Below are 23,505 nucleotides of genomic sequence, written 5' to 3'. Positions count from 1 at the left end.
CAAAGGAAGCAGGAATTATCGAAGTACAAATCAGATCGTATCACTTTAACCTACACTGATCGCTTCGGGCGTGATCTTCATTTCAAATAAACCGCTTGCTCGAGGTATTACATCAGGGGGAAAGTTTAATAGGCGAGAGAGAGAGAGAGAGAGAGAGAGAGAGAGAGAGAGAAGAAGAAGAAAAAAAGAAAATAAGACTCGCCCTGCGGAAAGATCGGGCATCGTCGGGTAGAAGGAAGTTTCTTTCACGCCCAAGGAATAAGATGAGAATCGAAGATTAACCGACGACACGACTTTGGATCGGACAAGATGACGTCTCCAGCTCGGCCTAGCTTTCTATAGTCGAGGGAAACTGCTCTGCATTTCAAATCCGCGAAAAGCCGGGAAGCTTTTCGTCACGGACGGTCGATTCAGTCGGCTGAGAAGAAACGCCCCGGTAGAAAGGGAATAACCTCTCGTTCGGACAGCCGTGGACTCATCCACTCTACTCTTTCGAATGATGTACCACGATGTCGATTCTTTTATGGATTTACAAATGATTGGCATTGTTTAACATAGCGAATAAGTACAAATTTTCTTAAAACGTAACTGAGCGCTAAACGAAGCCTCTCAGAAGCGAAACTGACCCAGTTTACTTTCTCTCAAATTCTTAATTTTATTACGATATTTGATTCTCAAGAAACAAGTTCTACACATTTATTTATCACAAGAAGATAACATAAATAATAGGTAAATGTTCTAAGGTAAATTTTAGGAACAGAATTTGCAACACCATCACACACCTGCACTCTTCAATTTATCAAGTTAATCAATGTGGTTTTCGAACAGTTCATGTATAGACTGATTTTAATAGACTTAATTGAATGCTTTTCCGGAATCGTGAAAGTTACTTTAGAAATTGTTTGTGTGTGTATACTGTTGTGAAAATATGAAGTATAATTACTAGAATCTTCTTCAAGTATCGTAGTAGTTGATTTAATAAATTTTTATGAATCTAGTGCTGTAAGAAATAAATATGGTTTCTCGTATACCTAATTAATTAAATTTTCTTCTGATATTACGAAAGATATTTTAACAAAATTTTATGTACTATTGTAAAAAGTAAGTACTGATTCTAATTAATTTAATCTTCCTCCAGTATCATAGAAGTTACAGGTAGTGTCGTAAAAGATAAATATTTACTGTAATATAATTAATTGAAATCTTCTTCTGATACCGTATATTCTGGTTTAAGAAATTTTTATGTATGTATCTCTATATAAAATAGATATTGATTTCGATACAATTAAATAAATTTCCTTGTCGTATCGAACAAGCTTTTTCAAGAAATTTTTATATATCACACGACGATGAATAATCTTTGTTTTTGTTTTCGAAAAGTATTTTTCTCCACTCGTATCCACTGTAAATAACTCCAGAGAAAATGATAGAAAACTCTTGCTGGAGACAACCCTTCTGAACGCTCTTTCTCAATCCCCTCTTTCCCGAATTCTGGAGTGCTGTTATTCTTGTGCAAAGACGATAGAACACAAGCATATTTTCTTTCATAAACAACGAACACTACTGATATCTCTGAGAGTATACGCATCTCCAAAATTGCTATTTTCCAAAGCCTGCGCTCGACACCTGATTCGGAAACTCAGATTGGAACATCAGATCGCACGGAACTCTTCTGCATTCAAGATCGAGGAGGTTGGACGTTTCTATCAAAAGTTCTCCGATAGAAAATGGAAGATCTGATAGAAAAAAGAAAGAAAGAGAGAACGAGAAGAAAAAGCGATAATAGGGAGGAACAGCGAGGAATTTTACTTAAGTCGACGAAGTTCTGACGAGGAGCATGGTTGAATTTCAGTGATCGACGAATGAAAGAAAAGCTTGAAGCTTAATCGAATGCGACGCTGGGAATAGACACGGAATAAATTGTAACATTGTCCTCTATTGTTTTGCGCAAACACGTGCACAATACCCTCTATAATTGCCGTAATGTTTGTCCTCGTGCATATTCGATTTATTCTTGTACGTTCGCCTCTACTGTTCACCGATTATTCCAGTCATAGCTTCTATTATGTATCGCGCCACGTTAGTATAGATTACTTCAGATGGCTTTATTTAGTATTAAATGTCCTCCGTACAACAAAAACGACGTTGTCTTTCGATGCATTTCCTCATGAAATAATTGATAATCATTTAAAGCTCAAATTTCGCTTTATTTGTTAGCAAACAAATTTATTTTTTGATTTCTATTGATCCTTCGTTCAAAAAATATTTAACCAAGAAGAATACTGTTACGGTAGTTTACGTATGGGAATATTAGTTTAATCAATCCGTTTTTCGTTTAATCAATTTTTAATTTATTTACATCTGTTCAATAAGTTTGAACAGATTATGTATTTTTCTCAGTATTTAATTTACGAATTTACAAATTTGAAATTATTTAGACTGTATCTTGTTTCTTTATTTCTAAGTTATTTAACGACTGCACCCTATTATATTCCAGATTTCTAAATATATTTATAGTTATGTGACTCGAATATTTTCCGATATCATACACGCGTTGCCTGCTGTGGTAGTCGCTAATGAGGCTTTGCGATGTCATCGGAGTCATCGATAATTAGCGATACCATAAGTAATTCAAACATTTAGATTAAATAACGATAACATTAATAAAATTTTAAATACTTTCAACGCTACAAGAATAAACCAAAGTTATCACCTACTGAATATCCTAAAAAGTTAATTGAAATAAATTTATTTAAAAAAAGCATAGAAAATTTGCATGGAAATTCACATGTTATAAACATAATAGAAATATTTAATTACTTAAACACCCTGTATTGGCATGACGTATCTTTTTACGAATTCGTAACAGAAGACGAAATATCGACTAGAATCGAATGGATAAATGTTTCAGAGGAGTTCGAACAAAGTTCGAATAATTTCCAGCTAATACACTGAAAGTTGGTTAATTTGTTACTATCTGGAAGGTCCAACGACGCGTAGAAATATTCCTCTTTGAGCAATTTGGCCCAGTTGCCGAACTTCCAACATGATTAAACGTCCCTACCTTCGATTTATGGGAACTCTTCGACCCGATGAAAGTGTATAGATCACCTGAAGAACGAATCCAAACGCGTATGTCCGGAAATGGACGTTGAGAATAATAAAAGGGTGCTTGTCAGCTTCCGTCGAAGAAGCTTTTCGCACTTCCCTCGTTCCAGCGATTTCGTAATAAAGTGTTTCATGAGATATTTACGATCGGTTTCATGATTTATTTATGTGATTTTATTGGAAAATTTTAAGGCGGCCATTCGCTAAGATTGCGGTTCCAAAGCGTTTACAGGCGAATCGTACAGAAGTATGAACTCTTGTTTTAGGAATCGTATTTTCTTGAATTTCCCGGTTTAATCAGAAAAGTTTCGAAAGTTTAATACTTCGTCGGAGTTGATTTTACTTGATTTTATTCATTTTAGTTTACGTTCGTTCGAGTTAATTATTTTGCACTCTAAATAGTTCATTAATATTTGATATCTTGCAAGTGGTTCGGTTAATACTGTAATGTACATTTATATAGAATCTCGTTAATATCAAAAATGAAATATCTCTATTGTGAAGATACCATAAGTCAAAATAGAGTTCAGATAGTCGAATAACAATTTTACTAATCGATTTGAACAACCTCGAACCTTCTACTGAATAATCTTTTCATGTCTGAAGATTATCACGAAATATCAAAAAACATAAAGCCAGAAAATATGAGGGAATACAAATAATAAACAGCCATGATAAATAGCAGGTGAACTAACAAACGAGTAATATAACACCTTTCTGCTGTCGCTAAAACCAGCAAGGAATCCAACTATAATATTCCAGGGTTAATTAAATTCACTTGTCTGCATACCACATCACGAAGCTTACCGATGACTCGCGGGGCAACAAAAAGCCGAAACACGTTCGCCACCGTGCTCGAGCAACGCGCTCTAGGTACAGGAAACCAATGACACGAGAATGACTGCAAGTTTAAGGATTATCACCTGAATCCGGCAGTTACACGTTAAACTTCTCACATATAATGCTTTGCGTATCGTAGCATTCATCGTCGTCTATCCAGTCGCACCAGTTCAAATATGATACATTAACCACCTATCTGGTCCTTTGTCATTCAAATCAGTTAACTAACGACGATACGGCGGTTCTCCTACGGAATTCTCCGGTTCCTAAATCGACAAGGACAACGATACGACAACGACGACGACGACAACTACGAGAACGATCTCTCATACGTTCGTATAGTGTGCACAAAGTAATCATTTTCTCCTGAACAATAGTCGCCCTTATGCATGTTTCAGCAGATACCCGGAGCCGACTGGACACCTTTCGGGAGACCAGCGTTAGGTCCATGGAAAGTGAGAGACAAGGAGACGACGAGGGGAACAAAGAGAAAGACCAGAAGTCCTCGACAACGTCTCGAGATGGTAGTCCGAGTGCGTCCTGTGCTTGCACTTATCTTTGTGCCACTGTTTGCTCAACCACCAAGACAGACCATTTACCATAACGAGGGAAACGGAAGCTTCGAGCAGAACTCCTTAGCACCCGGCGAAAGCCTGCAACAATGGTTTGTCCGCCATGAACTCGCCCGCTTTCCGACCTTTTCCTTTGCAGTCCTCAGCCTCTCTTTCTTCTTGCTGCTCCATCTCACGCGTCCTTATGTCCCCTTCTTTCTCCCGTGTTTTACACGATCCTTTGCGTTTCCGTTTACTCGTCACTCGGTTGCAGCAACGCGACGGGAGAGTAATCGCACTAACCTTTAGCGGATACGATGTGACGTTGATGATACCTGTGTTGTTTCCGCTCTTGTCAGATTGGCGGAATGGAGCTTTTAGCAAGTCGAGAATTGGTATGTTTATCGTTGTAAATCGGACGCGTGCATGGCGACCGTGGAGAATAATTTTAGAGAGATTTTCAGAGATTTATTTGGTTAATTTATTATTCGTCGAGAGTAAGGAACTTTTATGCTTCGACGTATTTTGTCCGATTGAGTAATCTAGAGATCTGACTTATTTGTTTCAGTAATATATTCATAGCATTTAACACGTTCGATGTGCGAGTTTTTACAATTATTTCCTGTGATAAGCATTGGAAATAATATTTTTCTTGTTTTTACTTGAAAGTGTCTAGAACATGTAATAAATCGTTGAAAAATATTGAAACAAATGATATTCATTATAGCTATAATCAAAGCATTATACGTACTGACATCGTCGTTGAATATTGACGCCCTTCTCTTTGATGTATCATCATATGGAATATGTTAATTCAGCCTGTATTGTCATTGTACGAGAGACAGATTATAATTCCTGATTTCTTGGTTTTCACGTCGCTTTGAGTATTTGCAATATAACTTGAACACTGTTTCAAATGATCGCTTTTTGCAAATCAAAGATTACTCGAAGAACATAATTTACGAGGTCAAATATGTTCGAATTATTTTTTTTTCATCTGTTCTCTACAAAAATACGATGATATCCAATTAAGGTATCGATGGATGAACGAGTATGTATATTGTAATGACTCTGAAGAAATAACTCAATTCGATTCATCAAGACGTGTACGAAGCAAGTTAACAATAAATGAAGTCCTCAAATAAAAAATAATTCCCTTCAGAAAGTCCCACTTTAATAAATCATGATTTAACGTCAACTCGAATTTGGTATTTTGATTGACGGTTGTATCAAAATTACTCTTCAGCGAAGTACCCTACATGCATAAATGTTACGATTCGCAATATTCGCAATAAATCAAGAAGTCATTGGTTGATTACAAGTTTAGTTTCCCTCTCGACGATAACGGGTCTCGTTGAGGGAACAGCCGGTTGATTGACGTCAATGTTTCGAGGCTGTGCGTCGTGGACAATTGACTCTATTGATTTCTGAAGAGTAATCAGTGTCTTCGTTTTCGCGTTTACGTTCGGAAATCGATAAAATCAAAATAGGTCGATGTTGCTTGCCGTAAACAACATGCTCGAAATCGCATCGAACGAGAAGAAAACACCGTTGCAACGAGAGCGTAAAAAGCTCAGTCGTGATCGATGCGAGACATGTACAGCGTCGAACAAACGGAACACGTTCCATCCGTTTCCCTGAAAGTCCAACCAATCCTGCCGTTCGAACTAGTGTCATTTGTTTCTTTCATCTCCTTCGATCATTTATTCCCAATTATGCTTCTGGCAATTAGATCGGTCAAAGGTGAACTCACTAGGTCGATGACAGAATGAAACATCGACTGTTTTGACACATGAAAGATTTTTATGATTGGTAGAATACGGATTTGTATGCGTATATGATAAATTTAGAAGTGCAAACATTCAGAGAATGAATATAATACACAAAAGTATATGAAATATCCAAAATGAAATATAAAAATAATTTTTAGTAGGCGAAACAAATTATGCACTATATAGGTTCCATTTGCAAAAATTCCAAAGCGCAAAAACCCAGAGAATGCGTATAATATACAAAACTACATAAAATATGCAAAGTGGGGCACTTGTCGTAATTTTTAGCAGGAAAAACGAATTGTTAGGTAGGTTCCATTTGAAAAAATTCCAAAATGTAAAACTCCAGGAAATGCATATAATATAGAAAAATATATAAGATATAGAAAGTGAGATACTTGTCATTATTTTGGGCAGAGATAAACTACCGTGTAGATTTCGTTTCTTTAGTTCACTTCATAAAAATATAAAATAGCATAAAAATTCGCAGTCTAATAATCAGTGTTCAAATACTTTCGCGAGCCACTGTACGTTTCTAGTTATGGCGCTGCAGAAAGAAAATTGTCGAGTGCTCTTTGTAAACACTGTAGCCACTGCGAGGCTTTATGCAACTTTTGCATCAGTCGACGTCGTTTCGTTTCGCTTTTCTTAATCTTTCATTCGCGACCATACGACGAGCACATTCGTGTCAAAGTTTCAAGCGTCGGAAATTCCAGCGACAGTTGCAATGCCCCGATATTCCATTGCGGTTTTCATTCCTTTCAAGCATTATCCAGGTAAAAAAGTTGAAAACGCTCCACGGTGGTTTCCGTTTTATCTAACATTAATTTCGAAATCATACCGTTCCTCTCTCTCTCTCTCTCTCTCTATCTCTGTTTCTTTTACGTATTTATCGACTCATTAATAACAAAACAGAGGAAGGTACGCAACCTGCGGAGCTCCATAGGAAAGAGGCTTTTAAAAATTTCAAGCAACCATTCCATGGATATATAGCATGCAGTATACATCCCTGCTATTCCTGTTTTCGATCCATCCGGTTTTTCTTCGATCGTTAATTCTTTTCCTTCCGGCGCACAACGGTTAAATTACACAATTTAGACGGATAAATTTATTAAATTTTTCATGCATTTTTTCACGTTATTTTACTTTCTTTATGCACTGCATGACATTAATATGAAATTGTCCTATCATTTTCAATTCCCGCATCAGTACGAGATATAAATTACGATAAACTTTCATTAGCGGTTTCTTACCACTCTTGATTCTAACTGGGCTGCGGATTTTTATGCGTTTACGGAAAATTTAAGGACGCAAAAATATACAAAACAAAGCTCCATTTAATTTCTATTTCTTCAGTTCCATTCGTAAACATATAAATTCGCACAAAAATCTACAGTCTTCCGATAACATACGAGAACCTTAAAATTTTAGATTGAGCTTCATAGTAGTGAGACGCAGCGTGTATCCACAACTTTAGCAAATTCTAACCGATCTCGATTCTCGTAATCAAAGGAGAAAGAATCGGAGGAGACGTTCTCCAGGTCGGGGTTAAAACTTTTTTTTTCTGTTCGCGCAGGACATTTACTTTGGCGAGTCGGAAGTCGGGCGTACAGTAGCGGAATACATGTGGAGTTTCGAGCACGTATAAGGTCTGTTTTATGGGGGACGGATAAAGAAAAGTTTCGAAGGTTCGAGCGTACGTATACGGAATTTCTTCGATCTTTCCTATATCGGGAGGAACGATATTTCAGGTATGTGATGAGAGGCGGAGACACGGACAGAGCTTCTTTATAGCGTCACTGTGAAAACATCGATAATCTTGGAAACTTTGTACGCGTCCTCGACGATTCATGGGGCACCGTGCCGTGTCTTAAATCGTGGTAATTGTTTGCTCAGGGAGGAAGGATATTGTGATTGGCTTAGATTACTATGATACGAATATTTCATCTCCGCGATTTGTATTTGTCTACTGGAATTAGAATTTAAGATTATACATAGTGATAGATATTACGATTGGTATACGTCTGACTAAACGCGGACTATTCTACTTGAAGTAATTTAAGTGGCCGTTTAAGAGAACCTGTTTTAACGGACGTGCGATATCATCACAGAAATCTATCAATGCGTTCATTTGATTCTTATGAAATGGAAGAAGGAAGAAGATTAAGTGGAGTCTACATTTTCGAAGTTTTTCTTTTTTGATAAAAATCGATATTGTCTCCGATGACAACTCTCTCCAACAGAGGCTTATAATTATTTAACATACATCCCTGTTCGTAGGTAACACAATATTCAGTGATCTTGCGTAAGCAACATGACAATTGTCTTAGATCTCCAAGAAGAAGATCTATTGATCGGGATTTTGTATTGGTATAGGATAACGATACAGAACAGTAAACATTTGTGAAACGTATTTATGATATATGTAAGAAAGTAACGAATGGATAATAATGTATTGATCTCCAAAAAATTCTCTGGGCTAGAAAGATAATAATACGAGTACCAGAATTATGTAAAATAGCGATCAAAGATAAAATACACAACTGAGAAAAACATTTTTCTTACAAGTCTCTCTTTGTAATCCAAGTTTCCAAACAACAGATAATAATTCCTACATCCCTTAGAAACTTCGTAATAATTTCTCGTAATAACTTTACTTCATTCTCCATAAATACCCCGATTATTTCCAGAATGAGGATATACGTTAAACTTACGATTTGTAAACAATATTAGACACCCATAAATTAAAAAGCGAATTAAAATTTAACAAGAACAATAAAGAGCGACATGTAAATGGCACTTTAGAGGCCGCGCAGCATATTACACGTCTATAAATCATCTCTCTTGCTCGACTTTCTTTGAAAAACTCGGGAGAACGGGAATACGGTTCTTGAACGGTGAACGTAGAACCTGAACGAGACCCAGGGACATTTAATATACATGGAACGCCGACAGAGCAATCGATGGAACTTGCTTATTGGCAATTTGTCGAGTGACGGGATGGGATGCGGGGGACCTGGTAACGAGGAGGTTGTTTTCCGAAGACAGGTCTCTGCCTCACGGCGTAAAATCGGTCCCTATCCTCGGCCATCGGATGTACAACGACGACCAGACGAGGAACGACGACGAGGGAGAGTTTGGAATCTTCCGCGGGATGCAATTTATCCTGTCGCATTAGATTCAAAATAATTGATCCCCCGGGCGGGCGCGGAATAGCGAATCATTACTTCAGACTGATGGCGCCCCCACCGACCGAGTTTTGCCGACGAGGAAAATGAAAACTCGGTGATCACCTGCTTCCGATGAAAAATTTGACGGGGCAGATCGGCGAAGAGGAACACACCGGAACACGGTACCTTCGAACCGAATAAAATGAGTTTCCCGTGGTTGCAACGCTGGCTAAAATTCGCTATCCTCAACGGAAGCGTGAACTGGTACGTCCATTTCCTGATCTAAGTTTTAGAGACTTTGATATTGATGTTTTTTCATATTTACTTGGTTCTAAAAGGACTTAACACTGACAGATATACTGTCTTGTATTTTAATTTGATACTGAGAGAAATTGACTCGTATTTTCACTCGATATTGATAGGAACTATTTTGACTTGTTGGAATTGTTTTGACTTGATGAGTCTGAAGGAAACCAGTCTTTTACAATGAACCTCTATACAAACATAAAACCAAATCTGTCGAACGTTGTGATCTTTATTTTGATAGAACAAAATGGATCGTACGTAATTCGATAAAATAATAAAAACGGAAAATGTTGTGGATCTATTATTTCCTTATAAAACGAAAGAAACTACTCGGACGACATAATATTTTGATTCTATACTAGGAGGAATTTATTTATATTTTAATTCGATATTAATAAAAATTGATTTTTGTGATTCGATTTGGCACTGAAAGGTTTAAATTGATTTATATTTGAATTTGATTCTGAAACGATTCAGTCCTATGAGAAACTGGTGTATATTTGGATGTGATATAAAGAGAAATTGATTGATATTTTTATTTGACACCGAAAGAAATTGACTTGTATTTTGATTTTATATTAAGAAAGAATTATTTGTTGATATATTTGTGTTCTGATTAGCATTTTAATTTAGTACCGACTTTGATGTTCATTTTGATGCTGAGAGAAACTGTGAAACCGATCCTTTAGTATGTTGATTAATGGTACGAGGTAGTAATGTTCGATCGAAGCTTTAAAAGAGTAGTCCGTAGCTTTGAAGAAATAAATTGCAATATACTCTGATATTTGGCTCGGGTTTAATTTATGAACTGATTTCAATGTTCACATATTTTGGTATTCTGCATGTTTGAAGAAAGAAAAATGTATTTTTGAAATGCATCCTGATATTTGGCTTGGACGATATTGATTAAATTTACTGACTAATTTAATTGCCTTTGTAAATCAGCGATATAAATGAAATATTTAACGAATAAAAGAAAGTACGAATAATACAATGACTAAAACAAGAGGCGCCCCGAATATCGCACGTTATTTTTCAAATGGAATTCTGGATAAAGTAACTTATAATTAGATATTGACAAGCGACATGTCTCGATTCTCTACTACAAGCATCTTGTTTGCTTGCAGGAAGCAAAGAATGATAATTCATTATAGTTGTTACTTTAATCTAAAATCCGAAGACTAATATAATCATATAGTATTAATCGAACGAAACATTTAAAAAATGTAATACAACTTCCAAGTCGCGTGACAGTGAAAGACACTGCTGCGAAAAGTGTGAAAATAAAAAGGAACGATCTATACTAGCACATTCAGAAGACATATGAAATTGTTTGCAAGAAGTATAACGGAAACGAATTCGTCTAAAGGTACACAATTTTTCGGCCGATCGCTGGCGTTTGTCGATCAGCCACGAATTTCATCATGCGTTCCGCGATTGATGAAATCCAGTGCCGCTACGGGAGGTTGAACGCGCGAGACGCGGCTAGCCAAATCTGGTATAATAATTAAACCCGGAATCGAATTTCACGACACTTAATAGATATTGTCAAAGATAATGTATTTCGCGACACTGTGAACGCGAGGAGAAACCGTGTCGTTTAAAATGAAATTTGTATCCATGTGACGGTCGCTTTCATATTCATGGTCTATTAAAATTTGCCAACTATACGTACAGCGTAGCGAAATGATTGAAATCTGAATAAAACACGACCGACGAATACCATCGCTGTGGTATAGTATTCTCCGGTGTGCGTATGGAATTTATCTAATTAATAATCGCGGATGGTAGCGTGCATTAAATTGTCGGCAAAGTGCACTCGAGTGCAATTTATCCAGGGACAATTTGGGAAATAAAAAGAATGAAGAAAGAAAAAAAAGTAGGTGGCCGAATGGGATAAAAAAAGAGGAAGTGTCTGGCTACTCACGTATATCGAGTGCTCGAACATCGAGGCTGGTTCCGAACAGCGTCAGCAGCGCGCAGAACTTGGCAATTATTGGCAGGCAATCAGTCTTCATGGTCGCCGAGGTGTGGTGTCTTCATGGAAGCTCGTGGCAATCGCCTGAAAACACATCGAGACAAAAAATTTACTCCCAAGTTTATATACTTTCGAGCGCCGCGCCGCCCGGTAAAATTACTTTCTTAAGTTCCTGACTACTTTCTTAAGTTTCTGAATGTTACTTGCTCTACCTTGCTTTCTTTCCTTTTTTAGAACACGAAACTTCGGATGTGTGTCAGGGACGATAATCTAAGGTGGAAATTAAATAATAAGTCGATAATTCTTTAAATATCCGTGCCTTTCTACGATGCACGGCAACAGATTAAATATTTTCAAACGAATAAGCAAAGTACTATACTTTCGTAGTTAAATTATTACAAACTTTTAAATCATCGATACAAACGCAAGGTAGAGATTGAATGATAAATTATTAATATATAGTATAATAGTATCTTTGTTCTGCAATAATATATTACAGATTAGAAATCTCTGCAAAAATATTCTTCAATGTATTATGGAATATCATTAATCGTACTAAAATTACTACCAAGTAGGTAGTTGTAGCGCGATACTAAAATTCTGAGTGGCCTATCGATAATCGAGCTTCTTCCACGGAACTATAATAAATCATGTCGTCAAAGCACCAAGGTAGCCCGATCTTTCGGAAATAAATAGCCCGAGCAGCTCAATATACATTACAATACAAAATACCAACATTCATCTAGGCACCGTCGATCGTACCAGTCATCAATCTCCCAAGATATATCTCGTCTCGCCTTTTTATTCCTCGCGACACGCACGCCATCCGTTCGCGTTCTCGAAACGTTATCGGTCCTTCTCAATTTAGTTTCCCCGTTGTCCTTGGATCCGATAAAACCATTGATCTTTACAGGGTCACACGTTCAGGGGGTAGAAACCGTCAAAAATTGGCAACTATCGTCATAAATATGAATTATATGGGAAATCAAATAGATCGACCTCTTCTGAAAACTTTTCAATTTTGGTACGAAAGTAATCAGGGTTTAATTCTTCGGAAACTAAACCATTATACTTTATGGGAATAATTAGTTTGACTTTTGTAAGGATTATAATGAATATATGAATTCTATTTATTTGAATGAAATTTTAATTAGTTCCCAATTAGATGTACTCTTCCAGACTGACTCTACTTATTTATAGGTGAACTCTTATTAAATGAGCTCTAATAAACTATTTATCTGCAGACGAGTTTTATTGTAATATAATTCCCCATGTCTTAATATCTCGCTCGTTGATAAGATATTCTCTTCTATTATATCAACTTATTGTCAAGACATCGTGTCGCAAATCATAGTCTGAAACTTAAGTTGACTAAATATCAAAAGGAAAGCCAACCCTTTTCTTTCAATTTTCTTACTGTACAGTAAAAGAATAGACGCGTAACGCAGATACAAGTAGAGAAGAACCTCCGCAGCTATTAGAACGCTTTCATACCTTTCCTGGTATTCGATATAATTGTATCTCGTACTTTTAATCATTTTTTAACAGATGTTAAGGCTTCCGAAAATAATAAAATAATAATTAAAAAATAGTAAACATTTTTGCGTAGCATTAACTTAATATTTTATGTACGATTTTATCAATACCTTTTCCGTAATAACATCGAACGATAGGGAATAAGGAACCCTAAAAATAGGGGATTTGATCGATTCACGAGTAAAACCACGAATGATTCAGGTATTCCTTTCGCTTGGCACGACACTAGGTAACCAGTCAACCCTGATAGTCCCTGTGGTACGTGTATCGCCTGGAGAAACACAGAAATATCGACTTGTAATCGAGTCCCTGCTCAATTAGCCCAGCCTTGCACTTTTGCGTTCCTCTGCCAGATCGTGTGAAAGACTAAGTAAGAGGAAACGAGACGAGAGAAAAGGGGAGGCATTCCTTTGGCTTTGCTCCATTTTTACTGCAGTCGGAAACGGCTCTTACGGTCACGCAACTACTATTCGACGTGCCATCTGGTTGGTCTATCGGCGAAATAAAGAACGGAATTTCGCCCGATTCAGTCCCAGCAACTAGACAAAGCGTAATTAACGGCATGAGATGTAATTGATTGAGACGAAAGGCGTCAAAGTCTCTGTCGGCCTGTGCCTGAATGCTCGTGATATTTTGGCTGCAATCCTAGCGACTGCGACGCGATACGAAAGATTCGAAAAGTGCAAAATGGTATTTTATGGAAGGATTTAAAATGCACGTACTGTTATGTTGAAAAGTTCTAACGTATACGTACTTTCATATTTAAAAATTGTAAAACACGTGTATTGCGGTATTGCGTATTTTGATTCTTGAAAATTTTGCCATTCGTGAGACCCGGTGATTGGAGTTTTAAAAAATTTGATAAATAAGGTCTCTCAAGAGAACGTACTTTTAGGAAAATATATCGTATCAGTAAAAATTATTATACGATTCATAGAATCTATACACCGTGCTATAACTAAAATCCTACAGTGAAATAGGTCCTAAATTCCATAAGACCCGATAAAGAAGGTCACAAAACACAAAAGACTCGCCATAAAAGTATCTCTAAATCTATAACACCCTGACCATAAAACCTTAAACCTTCAAGATACGGTACAACTAAACCGAGATATCGTTGTACTTGATAAAAGAATCACCTTAATCTATAGTGCCTATCAACGAGATCCCCGACTCTCGTCTCAAGAATCTCGAGGATCTGGGTGTTCCGAAAGGTTCCGCTGGTTTCAAGAATTTCCGGGGATATCAAGGGTTTCGGAAGGGTTTCCACGAGATTCTGGAAGATTCTACGAATTCAGAAGTTTCAGGCGTCCTCAGGAGTATCGAGGATCTCAGTGGTTCTGAGGAGGTCCAGAACGTCTCAGGGTATTTCTACGTTCCCTATGTAAGTGAACGTTTCAATATATTGCGAATCTAGGGGATTCTGAAATATTTGACTCTTGAGAAACGAAAGGTTCTAATAATTCTAAAAACTTTCTGAATTTGTACTTTCGAACTTTTGAATTGTTCTCGAGGATCAGGGATGTAAAAGTTCCTAAAATATTTCAGAGGTGGCAAAGATTCTACGAAGTTCCAAAGATTTGTTCCGAATTCTAGGGAATTTGTGAGGCTTCCGAATTGTTGAGATCTACCTTCAAGACCTTGAAGATGCCAAAATGCTCTGACAGCATCGATGTTTCTAGGAACCTTGGTAACCATCAATAGCTCACCTAGATTCCGATAACTCTTGGAACCTCCGGGATCACCGCAAACCATTGAGACCCTGAATACCTTCGGAAACCCTGGAACCACCGATATCTGCCCAAAACTATCGGTACTCTTGGAACCTCGTTAACCGTTATGTGGATCCAAGGTCATTTGTAATTGCATCTAAGGATCTACATTCTTAGGTATGGCTGTATCTATGGACCTAGTTGTGGAATTGTACATGTAATATTTCTTTTGCCAAGTTGGATAATATTGTAACGGGAGTTTCTTCCTTTTGCGTCGTTTTTTACTCACTATAGCAGCAGTATAAATATAATTTTTATCGTGGTTACTTCATTAAACTCGACGTGCTTAAATTAGGTTGGTGGTAACTTTTATTATATATCTACCAAACTAAGTCTACAGTTTCTCAAACATTATGCAAAGGTATTGACAAAATGAAGTTTGCTTGTATTTCAGAAACGAGTTACTACTCTTTTTATTTACTTAATATTCGAGATGTCGCTAATGACCAATTTTCTACCGCATACATACGACTACAGCGTTCCACGTCTGTCATATACTCACAACGATATGATCATCGAATCAATCGAGTTCAGATGACATTTACATATATTGTATGGATTTAAGGATACCAACATGTGATTACATGAGTTCAAATGTCTCCGCATTTGACATTGTTTTTGTCATATTAGGATTATATTATACGTTATATTATAAAAAGATTGTTGTTCGCTGCTTTTACGTAACATAATTAATCCATCATTTTCAAAAAGTCGATAACCGTATTCGATGAAATTTACAATCATAGTAAAATGACACGCATCGTGATTTTTATTAAGCTTTTATTACCACACTCGGTATATTAGATTATCTGTTAATTAAATGGTTCCATTCTCGTAACATTAGTGTGTCTGTGTCAAATATCCTCATTAATGAGGCTAATTGCAATTATTGTAAACGTAGATATTTCCAACGGGGGAAAATTTGTGTACATCGTTGTCCTTTTTTTCGTGCAAACAATTAACCGCACTCGACATTCATCGATTACGTTTTCATGGATTTGATAGCCGAGATATATGTACATCTCCTATTTCGATGACCGTGTGTAAAGGAGCCTAGCCCATTGCAGTATCGATCGTCCGATGTGACTGCAATAGCTCGTTATCCATTGTCGAAGTTCGTAGTACACGCAGTTCACTTCGTCCAAGACATTTCTCCGGTATCGCTATTAAACTTTGAATGTATCGTTTGGCACATTAACTGCTACGCGAGTTTTATATATTTTGCCTTGGGAGTCGCAATAGATTGAAACATACTATACGGAAACGTTGAATTTTTGCAAAATATTATATTATATCGTACTTGCGCACATTCTTCTCTAATAATGTCAATAAATCAGTCACATTGTTGAAAATTTTTCAGTCCACGAAATTTATCTTATTTTAATTATCCTAAAAAATATAGTAAATCGTGAGTCATCGATGACTACCGTGGTAGTTAACGTGTTAATTTCTCCTCTTCTGTTTCGCGCGTTAATCGCCCTGGAAGTCTTCTGCGTACGAACTTTAATTTTTATCTCCGTCATTATGCGACCTAAAATTTTTTCAACAATTATATCAACAACTCGCGAGAGAGAAAAGAATAAGAGAAGAATATTGAAGATAGAAACGACTGCAAGAACGGCAAGACGGTTACTCAGAAGACATAAACGAGCACCGTATCGCGACGAAGTTTCACCGTTAAAGGCAAGACAAGAACGGTTTCGGTGAAATTTTTCGAGATCCGGAAGTAGTTTCCAAGGACTTGCAGCGTAATGACGAGGATTGTGCGAGGTCAATTCCTTTCTGCTGCCGTTGCAAAATACATTCGAGATTTTATGGACCACGAGAACCGGAGTCAGTGAAACTTGCGGATTGTAGTCAGTCGAATGCTCGAAATCCCGAAAGACAGATCCCAGACGATACCTGCGCAGAGACTTACCTCGTATCGCGGGCCAGATACCCGTGCCTTCGAAATTTACCCTCGAAAATCGTCGAAAAACGACCACGTCTCATTGAACGTTTCCCCATCGACGATTTTACGAGCGGCAAGATTTTACCAAATCGAATATGAGAATACGTTAGCATACGAAATGACGGGAAAGGAATTATTGATTTATCCTTAGGTAATGTAGGAATGTTTTTTGAAGTTAAGGGGATTTTACAGATAGGAAAATAAAAAAGTATGAATGATATAGAGTTTTAGTAGAATGCTTGAAATTATGATGTGAATGAAAGTTAATCTAAGATTTTGAATAATATGACAGACCAAATCTAAATTCAATAGTTCGATAACGAATAATTTATTTTTCTATTATTTTTCCTGTTTGTCATCTAACTAACGATATATTAAATTTCCTATCATTAATAATATGACTATAAATACGAGAGTTCTACTGAATGATACGAAATTTAATATACTTGGATCTAATTAATTAGTACGTAAAAGCTATAATAGATAAAAAGGTCTGCCAATGTGTGTTTATTGTAGCCAATACTTATTGTATATATTTCTATAAGAGCACTATTTATACTATCATCGCTTGTCTATTGCAATGTTATAGTCTGAATGTTACGTACGAACATGTACTTACAGTCATGGAAATTTTCGTCGCACGCGGAGATCCCGTTAATGAAAATCGGCGAACTGACCAGGTCGGAGAGGGCCACTTGAAACACAACATAACACCGTTTCTCGGCCCTTTGAAATTGGGTTAATTAAAACGCACCGTTTGCTGATTCGAACTTTATCTCTCTTTGTAATTTTGGAAACCAATTCCATTATACCGTCGGTGGCTCGACCTTCTTTTTTACTCTGTTGCTGCGGAGTGCATTGCACCCTGTTGTTGTGGACTCATGCAGAGGAAATTAAGCAGCCGTGGAGTTTGCACTACTTGGTAAATTATTTGTATTGAAAATGATGCTTCGAATGTAGGCTTCGAAAATTTGTTCGATCGTGAAGGTTTTGCGATATATTTCCAGCGTATTATATGTTCATCATATATGTTACATAGATTATGTTCCAATGATTAAAAAACTACGAAAGCTATTACTAAAAAGAAATTTGATATTTGGAAATACTTCAAGACAAAATATTAATTGATCGATCGATTACCTAAGTAGCACTTAGTTCAAACAATTTAATAAATTCCTATGTCACGATTAACAAAAACATTTCTTATATTGAAAAATAATACACATAAAATTTACTTTATAGCCGTTAGAAGAAACGCAGAATCTCCCACTTGTAGCAAATATTACGAACACGTGACGATAAATATTCCTCTTATCGTTCGCTACCTTCCACCGAAGTAGTTTGCCTGGCGAACAGTTAAATTCTAGACTTTCCAAGACTAGCCCCCGGGCAAATTACCCTCGGCAAAGGTTAATACATTCTCGGCGGCAATATTGTTCTCGACAATTGAGAAATCGGAATCGCGGGATATCTGTGTATCCTGCTGTGCCGCGGTTGCTTGTCCGCGTGTAAGACGTACTCCCAAAGGAGTTTTCGTTCTGAATAGCTTGTGGAACACCGCCTACACCCTGGTGGACCTATCGTTGCCTATTATCGCGTACCCTGCGGTTTTAAGCTATCGCAACACATAAGAGTGCCGGGAGAATTTCGCCCTTCCGTTTCACGCGAATCCGCCAGAACCCTTCGTGGAATTTCCTTTCGCAGTGTCCCGCGGCTTTCTCGAGTCTATCGTTTCGAGATAACGACCACGTGTTTGTGGAATCTATTTAGCACTTGCCCTTTCCCTAGTCACGTATGTTGCAATATTTTTCACAGACTACATGCTTCTGACTGCATGCCTGAAATTCTGACTGTTTTATGGTTGCATGAATTATTTAGAGATAGGATGATGACGTGAGGGTAATTGGTGTAAAATGGTTGTTATGGGTAGGAAGGGTAGAGTGACGTGTCTAATATATTAGAGGTTCTATTTGGAGGTGGTCGGAGTTAGGATGTAGTTTAATATTATGATGTTATTTATTCGAGATATTACAGTGTAGTGATGCATCATAGGTAGTATCATATATATATTGATTAATTACGAGATGAAGCTTCTAAGATTTAGAGTATTGTTATTGTTGTGTGAGTTTCATTATTTAAAATTTCATTTCATTAAATTATCTTGAGTGTGATGAAAAATAAGTTATTATGTTTCGTTGTAATACATAGATGAAAATGTAAATTTAGAGGAGAATTGAGAAAAGTGAGAAATGGTATAGCTTATCATAGATTGTAATAATGAGTCATGATAATTTGTACATAATTTTATATAATTTCGACTATTTCCGATCGGGAACCGAAAATCAACCCAATTTTCACAGTCCCTATTCCAATTTTCCATTAACGACACAATAAGAATACTTTAACGCATACTTGTTCCCAAAAATGAATAATACAGTCGACAGTATAGCGAAAAGTGACGAAATTAATGAAATATTTTATCTAAATATATGAAATATACGATTAAATTCAACTTATAATGAAAGAATTAATTATTTATATTCTCATAATAATAAATTACTATATATGTACATACCATTATAACATGGGCAAACTGGAGTTTATTATAACAGAAAAATGAATGTTCAACAGCGGTATAAATGAATACATGCAATAACAGAAATACCAGGCCCCTGTAAAATACTGTATAATAATCAGCCGCTATTTGCACCACTTTTAAAGCTAACTCGCCATACAGGAAGCAGTAATCTGAAAAATTACCCTGGGTCTTTGCACCTCGGTCGCGTATCGTTCGGCGAGATTAATAGAACGCGCAATGTCACTCGGCTAACTTTCCTGCGTTATCCATATATCTCATCGGGTTCGCAGGTCGCATTTCTCCCATCAACGCGTCCACACCGCTCACTTTTTACTATATCTTTCTCTCTCTCTCCCTCTCTCTCTCCCTCTCTCTCTCTCTCCCTCTCTCTCCCTCTCTCTCTCCCTCTCTCTCTCCCTCTCTCTCTCTCTCTCTGGTGGGTTACAGATCTGTTAGCGTAGTACATTTCTGTAATTCCTCGGGCCGTGCTTTTGAAAATTTGCATACCGTTCATGGTATGCGTGACGGTTTTCGTTCGTGTCACACAGGTTTGATGCTCTCTAGTCTTCTATCGATTTACGATCGTATCGTTTCGCTATCGTTAAACGATATCTCCGATAGCAGACATTCGTGCGCCTACTTGTGTTCGCTGCGTGTATACGTCTATGGATCGCGGCATCATTTGGTTGAAACAGACCAAAGCCGTATCGAAGCAGAGATACGTGCGACATTTTCCGCGCAATTTTTTCCTTTCCTTTTGTTTCTTCTCTCCTTTATCCGTGTTTATTAGTTTGTGCCATGTCGGCAATAGAAACAGAGTAGAGTCATGGAGAGCAGAGAGCAGAACGGTTTGCGAACTGAATGCCGCTGTTTACCTTTGATAATATAACAGTAATAATCGCCCGGGTTTCACGAGAGCAATTCTGAATAGAAACTCTCACTTAAATACAAATTCTTCGTGAAATTACCAAACGAACTTCCACTTTCGGTATATACGTTCGGTGTATACATATTTGTGTACTGATTATACATAGAGATTGTTTTGCTCTCCACATGAACTTCGACGTCCCTTTGAAGGGAACAGGTTGAGAGGAGGAGCATTCGTTTTTTCAACTTGGTATCGTTTAAGTACTACATTGCCGATGTTTAAGTATTATATCTAGTTCCTATTACACCGTTGCGTTCACGACTTTATAAAAAAATGTATCGATAAGCGATAAGTCCTGGCTGCATCTCTTCCACGGTCGTTGCGCGCTGCTAGCGCGCGTATTATTTTATCCGAGCCACCGGTGCATCTAGGCGATCGACTTTTTCTTCCTGGTTGAAAAAGAAACGAAGAAAAAGAAGGGAGAAAAAGAATAGGAGAAATCGAGGGTGGAAAATAGAAACAAGAGGAAAAGAAGCAGAATGTGGATTCGTCTCCGCAATAAAGCGTATCCATCTCGAATCATTGTCTCGTACACAATTAATTAATCGCCGTGGGATTTCGTGTTTCTCGTTATGTCTCGAGGACTCTTCTCGCGAGCAGTTTTCCATGGTTTTTATCGTCGTTCCGCGTCGTAAAAACCGGCCCACTCGTTACTCGCAGCCACGTTGCATGAGCTTTTTATCGCGTGAAATAATGCAACCGCTCGTCGATTGTTTTCACGGTGAAAACGTTTAATGTGGGATAGGAAATTGCGTTCATACAGTTTCTCCTCGATCGCTCGTAACACGCCTCGCGCGACTTTTCCGCTTTTTCATAAGGCAGGAATAACACGCACGCGACTCTACGCGTGCTCGATTAAGTTTCGTTGAAATTTTCACAGCTTTCATAAATGTCGCTGAATATTTGATGTCGATGTTCAAGCCAATAACACGTGCTGGTCACGAACGCATGTATGCGGCCCTATCTTTCGATTTTATGCGGAAATCGTTCGAATATTCTTCCAGCGTGATTGGGAACTCGTCGCGAATTAGTTTGATCGCGTTATGTCGTTTCTGTTCTATCGTTCGTGAAATTGCAGGGTGCGTGGGATTTATATTAAGTTCACTGTCACGCGTGGAAACTTCGTGTGTGTCAATAAATTCGTGTTATGTCGATAAATTATGTCGAACGTTTTCGTTCAAACGTACTTTGATATACAGAAAGTTAAAGACATTTTTGATGAAGAAGATATACAGTTTCTTATTAACAATAAGTGCTAATACTTTACTTCATACTTTGAAAATCATCCTTTAATTTTCTTTTCGTGAATGAAACACGAGAAAAAGACTATTGTGTAATATTTACCATCTTTTCAGAAACACAACTGTTAGTTTCGAAAAGCATCACTGCAAAATGCTACTAAAATTACCGATCGTATTAACACATTCAATTCGGAAAACCCGAACGTCCGCGTCGTCGGGATTTTCTGTTTTATTGAGGGTGATGCTTGAGTAAATGGATACATGTTGTAGAAAAATCAATTTCAGCCACCAGGGACCGCCTTCTATTTTGTGTGCCATACCGAGTGTGTTAAAGAAACTTCAGAATCCAAAGAGTCATCGGTAACGAACGAACCCATTTTTTTTCCTAATCGGCCGCTTTTAACAACGCACGTTCGCTCGATACTCGCTGACAGAATAGTCGAAACGATTTCGTGGAGTCCTCGATGGTTTCTCGGGAGCGTCCGGATTAAAGATCGAACCTGTTCCTCGCGCACAATGCATCGGTTCATGCTCGTTAGGCGATGAACGCGCGGTTGGCACGCGATACACAGCGTTGCGGCGGCGAACGCGGCTAATGAAGTCCCTGGCAGCTAGCAGGCGCGCGTTTCACGCTGTCGGCATTGTCGAGGACGTACAGGGGAATAGAAACAGAGACTCGTTACATTGTTCGGTTAACCTGGAGCCGTTTTGCGTGTACGTGTACAATTTTCCTCCTACTCCGCCTCTATCACCTATCCGCCCACTTTCTACCTTCTCCTATACTGATGAACGTATGTATGTATATCGCCGTGATAAGAGCGTGTAACGCGTTCCATTCAACACGCGGAGCCTGCATGTCTCTCAAACTGCGTTGTTCTTCTCGCTCGCGTATATATGCGATCTCTTTATGGACCACAAAGCTTGCCAGAGCGCTTCTCGCACGCCGTTGGGATCGTGTTTCCTCGCCAACGTTACCACCGTCAACGAATCCTCTCGGCCGGAAGGTATCTAATAAATCTCCGTTGGAGGCGAGAGGTTCCTCGTTAGAAGCGGAAAGCTTCTTTCCTGGATTTTAGAATTTACCAGAACAACTACGGATCGTTGTATGCAAACTGCTGCATGATTATTTTTTAATGTTTCAGGGAAGAGATTTCTATTGTTCGTGGAATACTCGGGGGAATTTGGCGAAATCTGCTGAAATCTGGGTGATTAGGAACATTGTCTTTCACGAAAGCTTTTTCGTTTGTAATTAACGTTCGATGGATTCAGATTATTTCCACTTGTTTTAGAGCAGAGATTTTCGTGGTTGTTGAGATATTTGGTGAAATTTGGAGAAGATTTTGCACGTTAACGACTTTAAATAATTTGATATAATTGAAATAATTTGACTGTTGGAAAATTGTTTTTTGACTGAGATTAGTCGAACGCTTGCCGATTTCTTGTAGTTTGACGGATTCAAATTATTTTTACTTGTTTCACAAGAGAGATTTCAAGAGAGAAATTTGATGGAACGTGGAGGAATTTTTGGAGATTAGGAAGATTATTTTTTAGTAAGTTGGTCGAATGATTTTAGATTGCTGTAGTTAATATTCGACGGATTCAGTCCACGCCAACCAACCGACGACACTCGGCACTTATCGAGCTTCTACCATGTGTAAATTGATAACAGGGGTTGTTGACCTTAGCTTCTGCTCGGGATTATGGGATTTTAATCGTCATTTGCACGCCTTCCGTGTCAATGAGTTAGGCTAATAAGCTGGAAAGCGTAGGGGAT

At 37.8% G+C, this 23,505-nt stretch overlaps 1 protein-coding gene across 2 annotated transcripts in view; it reads right to left on the bottom strand.

Annotated features, from left to right (window-relative positions):
- LOC126868195 (discoidin domain-containing receptor 2-like) overlaps positions 1–23,505 on the bottom strand; it is a 140,775-nt gene that overhangs the window by 66,510 nt on the left and 50,760 nt on the right. For both annotated transcript variants that reach the window (XM_050623427.1, XM_050623437.1), the window contains exon 2: positions 11,675–11,809. In XM_050623427.1, coding sequence (XP_050479384.1) covers positions 11,675–11,765 — 91 coding nt within the window. In that variant the 5' untranslated portion in view covers positions 11,766–11,809. The remainder of the gene's footprint in view (positions 1–11,674; positions 11,810–23,505) is intronic.

This window comes from Bombus huntii, chromosome 1 (assembly GCF_024542735.1).
Source record: "Bombus huntii isolate Logan2020A chromosome 1, iyBomHunt1.1, whole genome shotgun sequence".
Taxonomy (NCBI): domain Eukaryota; kingdom Metazoa; phylum Arthropoda; class Insecta; order Hymenoptera; family Apidae; genus Bombus; species Bombus huntii.
The sequence above is the reverse complement of the archived record's forward strand: the minus strand, read 5'-3'. Positions and strand labels throughout refer to the sequence as shown.